Below are 14,911 nucleotides of genomic sequence, written 5' to 3'. Positions count from 1 at the left end.
CAAATTCGAATGTGACAGAGGCTTTACATCTCCGACCAAAGTATGATTGTTATGACTCAACTTGGATTCTCTGTTGATAAGAACAGCTAGAACTGACTTTCGTCAGTCTACCTTTCCATTATCACGGTAAAAAGAACAAAAAACTGTTTTAATGTTTTCCGCTTGATCGCCAGATTTCTATCCCAAATCCTGAAAATGTTGACAATGTTCAGTATTTTCTTTATGGCGTCTCTTGCATTGCCAGAAATGAGTGGTTTAGTCGCCAGAAATTTCCATCCCAAATTCAAAATTAATCATCATGTTCAGTACTTTCTCCAATGGCTTCTCTTGCATTACCAGAAATGAATGATTTTCAAGCAGAATCAATACAATACAGAGCAACCGTTGGTCTAATAAGAAAAAATTAATAGTTGCTTTTTAAAAATAAGTATATGTTACCTGGCAAAAACTATGAAGTTTTAAATTCATGCATTTCATTCAAGAAAAAACAAACACAGAACAGAAAATTGACCTATTCATTATCACATAAGTGAATCGACCCTTCTACTCGTCTAGATTAAAGAAATAGAACCGAATCAAACAGATGCAAAAAATGAGTAGGTTTGTTAAAACCCAACAAAAATATGTCAAACAAAGTACCTTATTTTAAGACTAGTGAAGCGGATATAGAGAAAACGATGCCGTGAAGAAGGTGGTATAAGAAGAGAGAGAAGAAGAAAATTACCAAATATCAAATCGGGGTCATGCAAAGGCTACATACAGCACGACGAAGCGACATAGGAAGAGCAAAATTGCAAGTAATTACCTCGCGATTATCCGTAACCTTGAGGACGAGCTTCCCGTCACAATGCCTGTACTTCATCGCATACCTAGTCTGATAAGTTCCACAAGAAGAGATCGGGATCAGACAGAGAAAGCAGTGAAAATCCAAAATCGTTAATCCGGCAAAATCAAAAACAGCAAAAAATAGAGATTTGGAATGAACACGCACAGAATCGGGGCTAGCGCGAAACATCTGAACAGATCTGTCCATGAACTCGTCCCACGAATCAACGTAAACCATCCTTCCCGTTCCCCGCCGCCTTCCCGATCCTCTCCTCCCCGTAATCCGAAGAAAACTACTTCAACCCGAAATTTAAATCATAGGTCACAGACCCAATAAAAACGCCCCAAACCCAATAACATCCGCTATCAGACCATACCCCAATTATTTATAAGGGTTAATAGCATGGTACATCCCAAACCATGTCCAAAGTCAGCGAGTTAACCTTAGCTTTTTTTTTGGCACGGTATATCCCAAACTCACTAAGTCGTCTGCGACATATCCCGGTGATGACGTAGAGTCCATCGTGGCTGCCAGGTGGATCTCCGGCCAGATTTTTACATGGCGGAACTCACCTGGCAGCCACGCTGGATTCCACGTCATCACCAGGATATGTCGACCTGCCAAGGGTTTAACTTAAAGAGAGAGAGGCATTCTAGAGAGAAGGAGAGAGAGGTGTGCTAGAGAGAGAGAAGGAGAGAGACGTTCTAGAGAGAGAGAGGCGTTGCTCTCTAGAACACCTCTCTTTCTCTCTAGAACCTCTCTCTCTTTCTAGAGAGAGAAAGAGAGGTGTTCTAGGGAGAGAAAGAGAGGTGTTCTAGATAACAATGCCTCTCTCTAAAACACCTCTCTTTCTCTCTCTAGAACCTCTCTCTCTTTCCTCTCTACAACTCTCTCTCTTGCTCTCTTGGCAGATCGACATATCTCGGTGATGACGTGGAATCCAGCGTGGCCGCCAGGTGGGTTCCGCCAGGTCAAAATCTGGCCGGAGATCCACCTAGCAGCCACAATGGACTCCACGTCATTACCGGGATATATCGCAGACGACTTAGTGAGTTTGGGATATACCGTGCCAATAAAAAAGCTAAGGTTAACTCGCAGACTTTGGACATGGTTTGGGATGTACTGTGCTATTAACCCTATTTATAATATACACCAAATTGGAGGAGATTTAAGCTTCCTCGTTGAGGGAGAGCCGTCGGCAACCGATCTCTTCACTATTTTTTGGAAAGATCAATGAAGATGAGATAGCAAACTTGAATCTCGATCTTTGAATGGATTATCGAATTCGGCTCCTCCATGATTGTCGTATCCAATTGCAGACCGCTGAAGCTTTACTCACCATTATCTGATTTCTTTGCCAAAGGATCAAAGCCGGATCTCAAAGATTTCCTTCTCTGATGTGAACAAGAAACTGGGCGAAATTTGAGGAGATCATCTGGCTTATACTTCATCTAAGTTTGGCGGCAGTGGATAGATTCGTCATTGTCCATGCCCGGTTTCGTTAACTTGCGGCTAAGCTTGTCAACGGTTGACTATCTTCGTTGGACGGTGACTGATGACGGAAATGAATATATTTGGACAATATAGTAACTTATATTTCTAGATATAAAATTACTTACTCGAGAATTAATATCCACTGTGATGACAACAGTGACTACAACAATGGGGATACAATATAGTGCAGGGACGCGGACGGGACGATTTCTCCATACTGAGACGAAAAAATCATCCCGGCCCAGGATATGGACAAATTTTGGGACGAAAATTCATCCCAGGGACCACCTGACAGGACGGTTTTCGAAGTATGGGACAAAAAAACCATCTGTCCGAAGGTCTCGGACAATGGACGGACGAATCTGGACAGAATACCACCGGATTCACATCCGACGGTTGAGATGTTGCCACGTGGCCACGCTATGACAATTAGCATCAAAGTCCTTGTAGTTTTACATGCGTGCAGACAGACGCCACTCAGAAATAATTGTAAATATGTCCCTTCGCATTCTCTCTCCTCCGTAATTCCCTAAAAAAACTTGAAAAAACCTATATTAGTATATTAAAATTATAAAATGGATTTTTTTTCGTCCTGGATGAGGGCCGGGATGGAAATTCATCCCAAGAGGACCGGACGGGACAAAAAACCATCCTAGCATAATTGGACGGGTCGGTTTTTTTTATCCTTGGACGAAAAACCGTCCCATCCTTCGTCCCTGAAGTTACTATGGACGTCGGACAGGAGGAAATTTGTCTGATCCCGTCTATCGTCCACATCCAGGACGATCCCGAACTATAGAACCAACCGTCATAGATGACGACAATAATGATCATCTATGACGACAACCATCAATGATGGGGACGATGACCATCAATGACGGGGATGATGACCCTTGAAAACGGGGACAATGACCCTCGAGTATAGGGATGACAACCATCAGTGACGGGGACAAAGACAGTGGTGTATGAGGATGTGAACCTTCAACTTCAGGGACAATGATCATGAACAGGGACAACAACCACTCTGAACTGGGATTTGCACTGCCGGTGAGGAGGATGATGACAGTCATGGACAGGGAGGGGGCATGTCAACGAATGTCGATGACAAGGATGATGACCAGCGACGATGGGACAATGATCATCATGGAAAAGACAATGACTTTGTTCCACAATGATGATGTTCATCATCTAATGGGATAAGGACAATACAGCTACGATGATTGCTGTTGATGATGGGGACGATGAGCATCATTGACAGGGACGAAGAGCGATCTGAACAGGGGAGATACCATCTAAGATTGGGACGATGAGCATCGTCAGTGGGGATGGCGACCATCATCGACAGAGGATGTAACTGTCATCTCAAGGATGACAATCATAGATGGAGATGATGATGTCTGATGTCTCTGTTCATTTAATATGTTTAGTCATCCATCCGTTGTAATCAGTCAGACAGATGACTGAAGTGATAGTAATCAGTCACCAGTCATTCATCCAACAAGCCAACTTGATGTGAAGAACAAATTGCTCATACAGACGGTAATCAATTCAAACCCAAGAACAATTATAATGTCCGCTCAGGGTGAAATGCCCAAATTGACCCTATGCTAAAATATTATATGTACTTATTTACCGAATGGTTGGAGAAGACTCAAGCTTCCTCGTTGAGCTTCCTGCGAGCCTCAACTGCTTCTTTAAGCTTCCTGCCCAGTGCGTACGCCAGAGGCGGCGGCACGGCGTTTCCGATTTGCCTGTGCTTGTTCTGTATACTCCCAGCAAACTTGTAGCTATCCGGGAAACCCTGCTCATCATTTTCCATAAAATCGAAGAGTAAAAACCATATACATTTCCCTAATTTTCCTTTTTTTCCTTCAAAGATTGATAAGAATGGATAAATGAAATGTTGTGATTGGGATGGATGGGGGTAAGTACCTGGGAACGGGCGCACTCACGGACAGTCAGGATGCGATCCTGGTCGGGATGGAAGCACATGCCGACTTTGCCCATGGGCTGGGGATCAGTGATGGAGGTGGGGAAGTTGCCCTCCCAGTCTAGCCTCCCAAACAGACCCTTCCATTGGTTGTGCTTCTTCGCCGTGTTTGGTAAGCACCATGGGATCAAATCCACAACTTGCCCAGTGGACAGCTTCACCTGGTAAATTTTCAGCCAATTTTCAATTTTTTGTTAGAATTTAGATTAGAGATGGTCTGAGTTGGTTGTGTGGGATCTGGGCGGAGAGAGTTGGCGGTTTTGATCGGATATTTAATCAGAAAATTGAAAATTATAAAAATTAAATTTAGTAAATTAAGATCGACTAGGGAATAGACATGGTTGTTCTGTTCTGTTCGTTTGGAACGAACAAAAAATTCGCACAAAAGAACCGCACAGGGCCTTCTTCTTTGTTCTGTTCTTTTTTTGTGCAAAAATGAACAAAATGTGCACATTCGAGCAATATTTTAACAAAATTTGCACATAGCAAACAATAGAACCACAGACGGGTCTGAGCAATGATCTGTTCAAATTTGATATTGTTCTGTTCGGAACACCGAACAGAACAAAAAATTTGCACAAAAGGAACCGAACTACCATGTCTTCTTGCGAGTAATCCCACCCAGGGGTGGGGCGATTTGGGGCGAATTTTCCCCCCATTCGTTTGGGGTGATCGGAAATTCGCCCACTTGGGTCGAATTTCCGCGCCCATCTCCGAATTGGATTAGATTTTTTGGGGTTTTTCGATATTTTGATGGAAGTAGGGTTAGGAAAGACCTTCTCGTCGGGGAGGTCGTGCCAGTCGGCGCCGGGTCGCTTGGGAATGCGCTTGCATCGGATGAGATTGAGCTCGTTCATCTCCTTGGAAATGTGGTCGTTCAGTGTGTTTATGTCCCCTCGTATCTGTTTCTGGAACCATGACGTGGGCTTGCTTCCGTACTGCAAATGCCACCGAATGGTAGAGAGAGACATGGGTGAAAATGATGACGAAGAAGCAGAGAGAGATGCATGCGTGTAAACATGAGAATTGAGACGGGACATGGTCGGTTTACGTGGACAAAGATGGGGAGAAGGATGCCCGAGAGATGAATAAAAAGAGATAGATGAATCTACAGAGATGAGGATGAGAGTAGACAGAGAGAGGCGGAAAGAGATGCAAACATAAATGAAGAGATGAAAACAGAAAAGGATGAACAAAGAGAGACATCAATCCAGAGAAACGGGCATAAAGAGATATATCGATCTCATGAATAATGTAGGCTGAAATGGAGGTGAAGTCAATGGAGATCTACGTACCGCAAAACTCATTATATACTACAGAGATATATCGATCAAAAAACGTAAAGATGGAAAGAACGACCGTGAAAGGTGCACATTAAGAGATGGCTTAGCGAGAAAACTGGCGTCGATGGAAACATCCGAGCCGGTCATCTCATGGCATGGAATGGTAGAAAGATGGGTAAAAGGGAGTGGGATAGCAGACTCATAAAGAGATGTACCAATGTAGAGATGAAAAAGCAGATGGGCATGAAAGATGATGCGGAAAAAGAGATGAAAGTAGAGATGAAAAAGAAGATGGGCATGAAATGTGGTGCAGAAAGAGAGAGAGAGAGAGAGAGAGAGAGAGAGAGATGAATGTAGAGATGAAAACAAAGATGGGCATGAAATGTGGTGCAGAAAGAGAGAGAGAGAGAGAGAGAGAGATGAGTGTAGAGATGAAAACAGAGATGGGCATGAAATGTGGTGCAGAAAGAGAGATAGGGAGAGATGAATGTAGAGATGAAAACAAAGATGGGCATGAAATGTGGTGCAGAAAGAGAGATAGGGAGAGATGAATGTAGAGATGAAAACAAAGATGGGCATGAAATGTGGTGCAGAAAGAGAGATAGGGAGAGATGAATGTAGAGATGAAAACAAAGATGGGCATGAAATGTGGTGCAGAAAGAGAGATAGGGAGAGATGAATGTAGAGATGAAAACAAAGATGGGCATGAAATGTGGTGCAGAAAGAGAGATAGGGAGAGATGAATGTAGAGATGAAAACAAAGATGGGCATGAAATGTGGTGCAGAAAGAGAGATAGGGAGAGATGAATGTAGAGATGAAAACAAAGATGGGCATGAAAGGTGGTGCAGAAGGAGAGATAGGAGAGATGAATGTAGAGATGAAAACAAAGATGGGCATGAAATGTGGTGCAGAAAGAGAGATAGGGAGAGATGAATGTAGAGATGAAAACAAAGATGGGCATGAAATGTGGTGCAGAAAGAGAGATAGGGAGAGATGAATGTAGAGATGAAAACAAAGATGGGCATGAAATGTGGTGCAGAAAGAGAGATAGGGAGAGATGAATGTAGAGATGAAAACAAAGATGGGCATGAGATGTGGTGCAGAAAGAGAGATAGGGAGAGATGAATGTAGAGATGAAAACAAAGATGGGCATGAAGTGTGGTGCAGAAAGAGAGATAGGGAGAGATGAATGTAGAGATGAAAACAAAGATGGGCATGAAATATGGTGCAGAAAGAGAGAGAGAGAGAGAGAGAGAGAGAGATAAATGTAGAGATGGAATAGAAGATGGGCATGAAATATGGTGCAGAGAGAGAGAGAGAGATGGGAAGAGAGATCTGACATCGATGGAGAGGTTGGAGGCGCCATTGGAGACGGGAGGGAGGTCGCCAATTGTATCCCTCACTGTAATCGAGCGAAAGGAAGCGCCGGCTGCGGTGCTTCTGACTGCAGCGTAGCTAACTCCGCCGGGCATGGAGATTTTGAGCTCGGCCCCTGAGAAAACGTGCATCGGCTCCGGCCATTCTGGCAGATTCTCCTCCGGCGACGCCGCCCAGATGAACGCCCTTTTCCTCGACTGCGACACCCCGTAAGCTCCCGCTTCAAGAACACCGAATCTCACCTGCAAGAACAGTTCTTTGACTACCCATGTTCGAATCGGAAATTTGGCACCAATTGAATGCTTCAATAGCCTCAATAAAGAAGGGTTACTGACGAACGAGTCAAAACGTCTCTTAATCATCGGTTAGTTTGTTGAATTAAATGGAATGAGCGTTGACCTGATAACCCATTTCCAGGAGGGACGCTAGAGTCAACCGGAAGGTTTGACCCTTGTTGAAGGACACAAAGTTGCGGACGTTCTCCAGGAGAAAGAACTTGGGCCGGAAGATGTCGGCGAAGGACAAGAAAGCGAGGATCATCTCGCACTGGACTTTGCTCCAAGTGCTGGTGCTGAACCTGTTCATCCCGGAGAACCCCTGCCGGCCAAATTCACATGTTTTTTGTCAATTTTTATTGAAAGATTTGATCGATAGAGAGTGGGGAATTTTAAAATAAACTGGCAGGTGGAGAGAGATGAAATTAGAAATGTAGACATGAAAAACGATGAGGAATGAATAAAGAGAGACTCGTCGAGCACGAGGGGATTTTGTCAAATTCGTTTTTATTTAAAGGTTTGACCGACAGAGTGGGAAATTTTAATAAAAAAATAACCTGGCAGGGTGGGCCACCATTGATGAAATCAACTTCCCCCGGAAGCGGTAGACTGTTAAGTTCTTCCTGGGAGAGCTTAGCAGCTAACTCCCCGGCTTCAGAGGTCGATATGCAATCATCGCCTTCCCCGCATTTTTCCATAATTGCCCTGCACATATATCTTGCTTAAGTGCTTCTCTTCCCATCAATTACAAGTTCCAAAATAAACAAAAAACAGGAAAAAGAACCGACTTTAATATCACGTTGCAATTATTAACAAACATCTTGGCCCGTGGATGGTTGAGAGAGAATGCCTCTCCGGCAGGTTCTTCGTACTCAATAGCCCATTTTGTCCTGGAGACGCCTGAGCCCAGAAAGAATTATACTGCCGGATAGTTGATAAATTACAAACTAATAACACAGTTGAAGGCTTAATAAAAGCTTTACCAGATCTTTCCAATCCCTCTGACAAGCCACCGCAGCCAGCAAAAATATCTAAGGTTGCCAGATATTTTTCAGTAACTTCTTCCTCATTTTCGCCTCCCCCGCACTTCGCTTTTCCTTTGTTCTTCACCGGAGCTTTAGATGCTTCGGGTTTACTCGTTCGTGAAAAGATTTTGGCATTGGCGGGCAACTATAATAGAACATCGAGTAAATTAGTCGAGAGTTCCGTCGCTTATACGTGAATAGACGTGTTTAAATCAAAATAACGAACTAAATCATTGTTTTATTTCTCCGTTAAGATAAAAGAAACTTATTCGTTCGTCCTCATGACTTATTTAAGTTGGGTAGCTTTGAAAAATTCGGATAGAAATCCGGGGAACTGAAGTACCTGCTTGACGGCGCCGGTTTCCGGATTGTACGAGTAACCGCAGAAGAATGTGTGTTCTACAAGAACAGGGACATTCGATATTTCCATATTATTTGTCTTCGTGACGCTGCACTTCCCTTGCAATGATTCCACAGGCACGCTCGAGCACTCCTCGCTGTAGTAGAGCTCTCTGATATCGGAAGAATAAGCCTTCTCGGCTGACACATCATCAGGCCTGTAAAATCTTCTGACTTTGACACTAGTAGAATCTAAAAGAGACTTAGAACCCTTGGAACAGATCTCTAGAATCTGGCAGACAACAAAAGGCCTTAGCCCCACGTTTCTGCCAGCCTTGAATGTCCCTCGATCCGCTTCCATCGTTTCCTCAAAGCAATCAGGCTTCACATAAACAAAATCATCAACGTGATACTCAATCTTCTTATAAGTAAAACTTGTTTTCGTCGGGCTCAGTTTAAATTCCTCGTGGGTATCCGTCTCCCTAGCTTTGCAGGCATAGCAAGTTCCATTCCCAACTCCAGTCGTACCAGAGGGAATCGCCATAAACGCCCCTTTCTGAGGGCAGTAAAAGCTTTTACAGAAGTACTCAACAGGTAAGCCCTTCTTCTTTCTATCCTCCGCCCTAGCTCGCTCAATCTTTGCTGAATCAGCGTTCTGTTTCCTGAACTGAGGCCCCCAGGGCTGGCGCTGAAGAGTTAAAAGAACAGATTCTTTAACATCCCCGAGATCAAACTCAACGCAATCGGTAGAAAGAAAGAGTTCTCTGTCGTTCGCTGCGTTGTCAAGAACAGTCTGCGACCCTCGCAAGAGAATTCGACCATGACCCATTTTAACACCGTCCGGCTTCTGGAACATATTCTCTATTAAGACGAAGGTTTGAGGGTCTTCTTCTTCATCCGCGTCTATAATCACAGCCCCACCCACTGAGACGATATCACCTCGGATCGATGCAGTCTTATAGAGAGCATCCCCTGAATCTGTTGACCCAGTTGACTCGCCTTCCCAGTTGATTTTCTTCGTACTTCCAATCGACTGAGGAGTCTTTCTTGAAGAATTCTTTCTTGAAGAATTGTTAATCTCAGTTGAAACCACTGCATCTTCTTCTTCGTCCTCTTCGTTTTCTTCTTCCTCTTCCTGGGGAGGTTCTTCCTCTGCAACCTCTTGATCGACTCCCTCTTTGGATTCGTCAGATATATTCGAGTAGTAGCTGCCCCAGATTCTGTTTATCAGCTTTGTCATGGTCGCCCTCATTAATTTCTTCCTGGATTCCAAGGGAATCATAGACGCGCTTGGGTTTGAATTGATTCCTCGCTTGATGAACAATTTTTTCTTCACCGCAAGTCTAGTGTGACGCCTCCGTCGCATCATGTCGGCAAGACCGCTGACGAAAGCGCACTTTTGTATTTTCTCGTCTGGAAATTCTGCAAATTGTTGAAGAATGATCTGGCCGTGGACGACGACGAATCTCTCCACTGCTGCCAAGTTTGATGAAATATAAGCCGGATGATCTTTCCCAATCTCGGATAGTTTCTTGGTCACATCGGAGAAGGAAAGCTTCGAGATCCTACTTTGATCCTTCAGCAAAGAAATTATGCTGACTGCAAGTCTGGCAGTCCTCAGGACTGGCTCAAACCATGGCGAATAGAGCTTCAACGGTCTGCCAAGCCGGTACCTTCAAAAGGCAAAATAATGATTTTAAATTCCGAATAATAAATCGCAAAAAGCAAGGAAATGAATCAGTACCAGGCTATGTCTGTTCTTATGGATACGAAAATCATGGAGGAACCAAATTCAATCATCCATTCCTTAATGGAGCTTAGATAAATTGGAATGCCTTCGAACTTTAATTCTGCTGCGGATGAACCAGAGGATGACTCCATTCCATTGCCTTCCAATGAATACCCACCATCATCTTCTCTCATGTATCCTGAACCATAGATTGTCACATCAATATCAGCACAAGACTTCATGGGGAGGAGTTCCAAAGGAACAAGCCTCGAGTCTGAGTTATAAAGGGCCCAATTGTCCAGAATTCTCCTCGGAAGATCATCCACATGGCAAACACCGTCTTCATTCTCACAAAACATGTACTCATCTGCCTCTTGAACCGTGGGCTTGTAGTAGGCAGGTAAAGGATAGTCATTCGCTATCTCATCTTCATTGATCTTAACATAAAAAGAATTGGAAGAGATCGGTTGACGACGATTATCCCTTTTCATTTGCTTCCAGTCCTCCTCTTCTTGTAGAAGCTTTGCTAGTTTCATATCATCGTCCTCCTCTATAATCTGTATCGGTTGTTCGTTGATTTTCAAACTCCCCTCCACCATGTCCGTGGGAGCCTTCGAAATAGCTTCTCTCTTCCTGCACTCATCCCTTAATCCGACAAGCACGGGCAAATTGAAAAACTCTGCTTCTTCACCATCTTTATTTTCCTCCAACCCAACAATCTGATTGTAAATAAAATCACCCAATGAAACCAAAAAATCCATACCGGCGGGTCCGCTGGGAAACCCTTTACTCCCGCTCATCGATCGTGTAACACAGGCGAGCAGTTCTTGAACACCGATATTAGGATTCCCTCCTCTTGATCTTGCAATCTTTTGGTATACTTCGACGCAAATGTGAGCCTTCTGATAGAACAGATTGTAAAATTTGTTGTAAGATGGCATTGGCTTGACGCATTCATAATCAGCAAACTCGGTGGAAACCCAAATTACTGCAGAACCTTCATCGTAACCAGAGATCGACCAAGACTCGATTCTTCCAAACCCTTCACATCTCACTCCACGTTCCTTTTCTTTCTCCAGATCATCGTCCATGGGCATGACAAGAGCAGTGATGTACAAGTCGTCAAACTCTGACATTTCAAAGCTTCGAGGATTTCCAGAATCATCATGAAAGATGAAATCTAAGAGTTTTCTGGCTGGGCGGCTCTCTTCCGGCCCCTGCTTGGTTAGATAGATGGCATCCGTTTCTTCTTTCACCACTCTAGCTTCCTTGAGTTCTATAGAACTTGATATTTCAGATAGTCTGATAGACTTTTCCTTGAAATCTGAACACGACGCCGCGCGTTTTGGCCTCTTACGAGTATCAGAATTATCTCCGCCGTTCTCTGTCGGGGTATTAACCTTTCCCTTGGATGCCTTTGGAGATGCAATTTCTTGCCCGCCTCTCTTCATCCCTGACAAGACAATAAGACACTTTCAAACCATCCAAATCGGAAAATGCACATGGTTTTACAGCTTATTGAATCTTAGGAAACGGCAACAATCTATGGAGAAAAACATGGAAGAAACCAACCACAATCAGATTGCGGATCAAAACTAAAGGGGTGTCTTCGACTATGAACGGTGAAATCAGTAGATGGAACTTACGTCCAACGACAGCAAAGAACGAGCATAGACAACAAGGATCAAGAGCAAAAAGAATTTAAGAATCATCAACAATACCTGCTGCAGCGCGATTTTTGGCCTTGCGGGTCAAGACTGCCGCAGAACCCATGATCGCGTTTGAAATCTCCGCGGGAAGTCAAAGAAATGGGTTTAATTGGAGGAACAAACGAGGAATGATAACCCTGACGAAGGGAGGAGGGGGGATTGCTTCAAGAATAGCGAGAGAATCCATGATCGCTCTTGTATGCCCAATTCATGGCGGGACGACGCCATGGCGGGAAAGATGAAATTGAATGCGATTTTCTCGCCATTGTTTGGCGCCAAAAATAATAATTTTTTTTATGTTTTGCCGAAAGCCCCATTTGAATTTAAATTGTGGGGAAGGGCGTGCGGAAATATTCATCTTTTCCCGCCATGAATTTTAAGTCGCGCCAAAACCCTTGTGCGATGTTCGGTGCGAATTTGTGCAGGAATTAACATCGCACAGATTCGCAGAAATGACTGCAATTAACTTTAAATGTGACAGTTTAGTTACAATCATAGAAAAATATTTAAATGTTATAAAAATTAAATAACCACCATCGTGTATCCCCTGGACATTTATGCTTAGTAAAATATTTATTTCTTAGAAATTAGCTTTATAATTAATTACTTGCACTGCTATGCAGATGATCATTATTATATTATGAAAACTTAAATTCTTTTTGTTGATATTTTACAGCTGTAACTTCCATGCTGCCATGCAACATTTAATAAAATATTTATAAATTTGTAATTAAAGTTATGATTGTTGATGTGTACCACTATGTAGATAATAATCATTATGTCAGGCAATATTAATAATGTTCTATTAATATTGTAGAACTATAACATTTGACATGGGCATGCAGCATTATATAAAACACGGATAAGTTCGTAAATCTTTATATTATTGACGTCCATCATTAAGTAGACAATAAGTATTATATTTTATACCCTTAATAATTCTCCGACTAATATTTTAGAACCATAACTTTTACGTATCCATTCATTACTTTCTAAAATATTTATAAAGTAGAAATTAAATACAAAAAAAGAAAAGAATGTCAAATTTTAGCTTTATGAAAAGAAAGACGAGTTGTCTCCACACGTCTCCCATCAATGCACAAAACAATGTATAAATTGTTCATCAGCTTGAAGCAAAAAAAAAAGGTTCAACCTAATCAACCACAGTGTCATCGTCACCGCATTAGTCATTTTGCTTGGTATCATTGTTGACATCGTCCTCTGCTCGCTTCCTATACTACAGTGTCATAAATATATTGATGCTCTTTGCTCTCAAACTCAAATTCTTTTAGTTGACCACGACATGACTGGCAGAAAAGAATCTCTCTCATGGGGCACTCGTCACCGAGACTGACATGAATTCCTTTGCAGCCATTACTGATCATGGATATATAAGTGTTGACATGTAATAAATCCCATGCATTTGATAGGACTTTGGCCCGGTAGTCACGATCAACTAACCATAGCTTCACGAAGGGATCATTGAGTCCACCAATGATGAAATTTTGGTTGCAAGAGAGGATTCATGCATATTTTTTTCTCTTGGTCTTCATTCACCTAACAAGCATTGTGTGTACAGATGCATGCCATAATGTTGATCTGACATTATTGGTTTAAAACATGGTCACATATCTAATACCACTCGTGACACTATCTGATGGCCCACGCCATCGTGACCCGTCGAAGGAGTCATTTGAGCCGCCGTCGCCGTTGTCGACGGCTCGGGTGAATCAAGCTTGTTTTATCATATGTTGGTTTCCCTCATCTTCGTTAGTCGCATTTCGTGTTTTTCGCACTCGTCGAGTTGTATTTCGTTGTCATGTTGGTGGGGGTCCTTAGTCATTTTGGACTCCCCTCCCTTCTTCCCCCTTTCTCTTTTTTTGGTATGTTTTCCCCTTTATTTTTGTAATGGGGGCCCATTATATAAGGGCCCCCCTTAATGGACTTCATCCTTCCCCCCCCCCCCTTAAGGACCCATCAGGGGCCCATTAATTCCCCAACTCAGGGGAAGAGTGGGTGCCCTAATGTAGGCAGACCACGAAGAAAGAAGTAATCGATTGTTGTTTTCTCTCTTGGTCTCACCTTGTGAATAGAGAAAGAGGAGGAAGAGAGATCGGAGGAGAAGAAAGGAAGGAATTGGGCGGGTAGGAGACTTCCCCTTTCCCTCCATTCCGAACAGACCTCGTTGCGCGATGTCCCTCCCAGCAGGTGCGGTCAGCCCTGCATCAGAGGCATTCCTTTCCCCGGCAATCCCCGCAGAAACCACAATTCCGATCAATGGCGTGGGCGTGAGGGTGAAGTACAGAGGTTCACATGTCCATCTTCAATTGAGTCCCGATGAAATTTTCCATCCACTCGGGCACGCGAGTCGCCGCCAAATAGGCTGACGCAGGACCTACTAGCCGGCAGATTTGGCACTCAGATCCGACCAAGGAAACCTCCGCGACAGGTCAGAACCTTTGACGATGACCTCTCGCCCAGGGTGCGCGTTGTGCCAACCTTCAGGGCTCAGTCAACCGCCTTCTCGCCGCATGGACATGCGACACATAGCCTCAGTTCAAGCGCGTGCGCGACGCGATGGCTCTTGACTTTTCTGAATTATGCAAGGGCCGATGGCTAGCCCACACTCCCTTGCCTGTTAGCCACGTCACCCGCCCAAGTGACACCGAGGGCCACCTGACGTACACGCACCACGTTTGGTCCAGTGTCTGGTAAAGTAGTGGTCCTCGTTGTCCCTCGACGCCTGATGCCAATCTCGACTGATTGCCCGTGGATCTCCAACGTATTGACGACGTGCTGATTGCCACACCTCGTGTTCCCTTGCCTGACTCCGCCCGCGCCACTTCACCATAAAGGCGCGCCC

The 14,911-nt window shown here is 43.8% G+C and overlaps 2 protein-coding genes across 3 annotated transcripts in view; both read right to left on the bottom strand.

Annotated features, from left to right (window-relative positions):
• Positions 1 to 1,112, bottom strand: part of LOC144702141 (Signal recognition particle, SRP9/SRP14 subunit) — a 2,156-nt gene extending 1,044 nt beyond the window's left edge. Inside the window, exons 1-2 of the mRNA XM_078574043.1 lie at positions 992 to 1,112; positions 806 to 874 (exon numbers count right to left, since the gene is read on the bottom strand). Coding sequence (XP_078430169.1) covers positions 806 to 874; positions 992 to 1,063 — 141 coding nt within the window. The 5' untranslated portion in view covers positions 1,064 to 1,112. The remainder of the gene's footprint in view (positions 1 to 805; positions 875 to 991) is intronic.
• A 1,213-nt stretch (positions 1,113 to 2,325) lies between these two features.
• Positions 2,326 to 12,198, bottom strand: LOC144702140 (DNA (cytosine-5)-methyltransferase 1B-like). Of its 2 annotated transcripts, XM_078574041.1 has the most exons (12): positions 12,061 to 12,198; positions 10,355 to 11,792; positions 8,615 to 10,283; positions 8,230 to 8,416; positions 8,035 to 8,146; positions 7,804 to 7,951; positions 7,371 to 7,568; positions 6,935 to 7,213; positions 5,087 to 5,248; positions 4,253 to 4,471; positions 3,954 to 4,121; positions 2,326 to 2,849 (listed from the first exon to the last, which is right to left on the bottom strand). In XM_078574041.1, the coding sequence occupies exons 1-11, from the start codon at positions 12,110 to 12,112 to the stop codon at positions 3,972 to 3,974; spliced, it is 4,614 nt and encodes a 1,537-aa protein (XP_078430167.1). In that variant the 5' UTR covers positions 12,113 to 12,198; the 3' UTR covers positions 2,326 to 2,849; positions 3,954 to 3,971. The 2 variants fall into 2 exon arrangements, with proteins under 2 accessions (XP_078430167.1, XP_078430166.1); XM_078574040.1 differs by lacking the exon at positions 2,326 to 2,849 and having other exon boundaries at positions 3,810 to 4,121.
• Between the last annotated feature and the right edge of the window lie 2,713 nt (positions 12,199 to 14,911).

Source organism: Wolffia australiana, chromosome 4 (assembly GCF_029677425.1).
Source record: "Wolffia australiana isolate 7733 chromosome 4, ASM2967742v1".
NCBI classification, from domain to species: Eukaryota; Viridiplantae; Streptophyta; class Magnoliopsida; order Alismatales; family Araceae; genus Wolffia; species Wolffia australiana.
This window is presented reverse-complemented; position numbering and strand designations above follow the sequence as displayed.

Coding starts and splice junctions, on each gene's coding strand:
- LOC144702140 (XM_078574041.1), bottom strand. CDS start 12,112: ATGGGTTCTGCGGCAGTCTTGACCCGCAAGGCCAAAAATCGCGCTGCA. Junction 11,793..12,060: donor CAAAAATCGCGCTGCAGCAG/GTATTGTTGATG, acceptor TTGTCTTGTCAG/GGATGAAGAGAGGCGGGCAA. Junction 4,472..5,086: donor ACGACCTCCCCGACGAGAAG/GTCTTTCCTAAC, acceptor AAAATTTACCAG/GTGAAGCTGTCCACTGGGCA.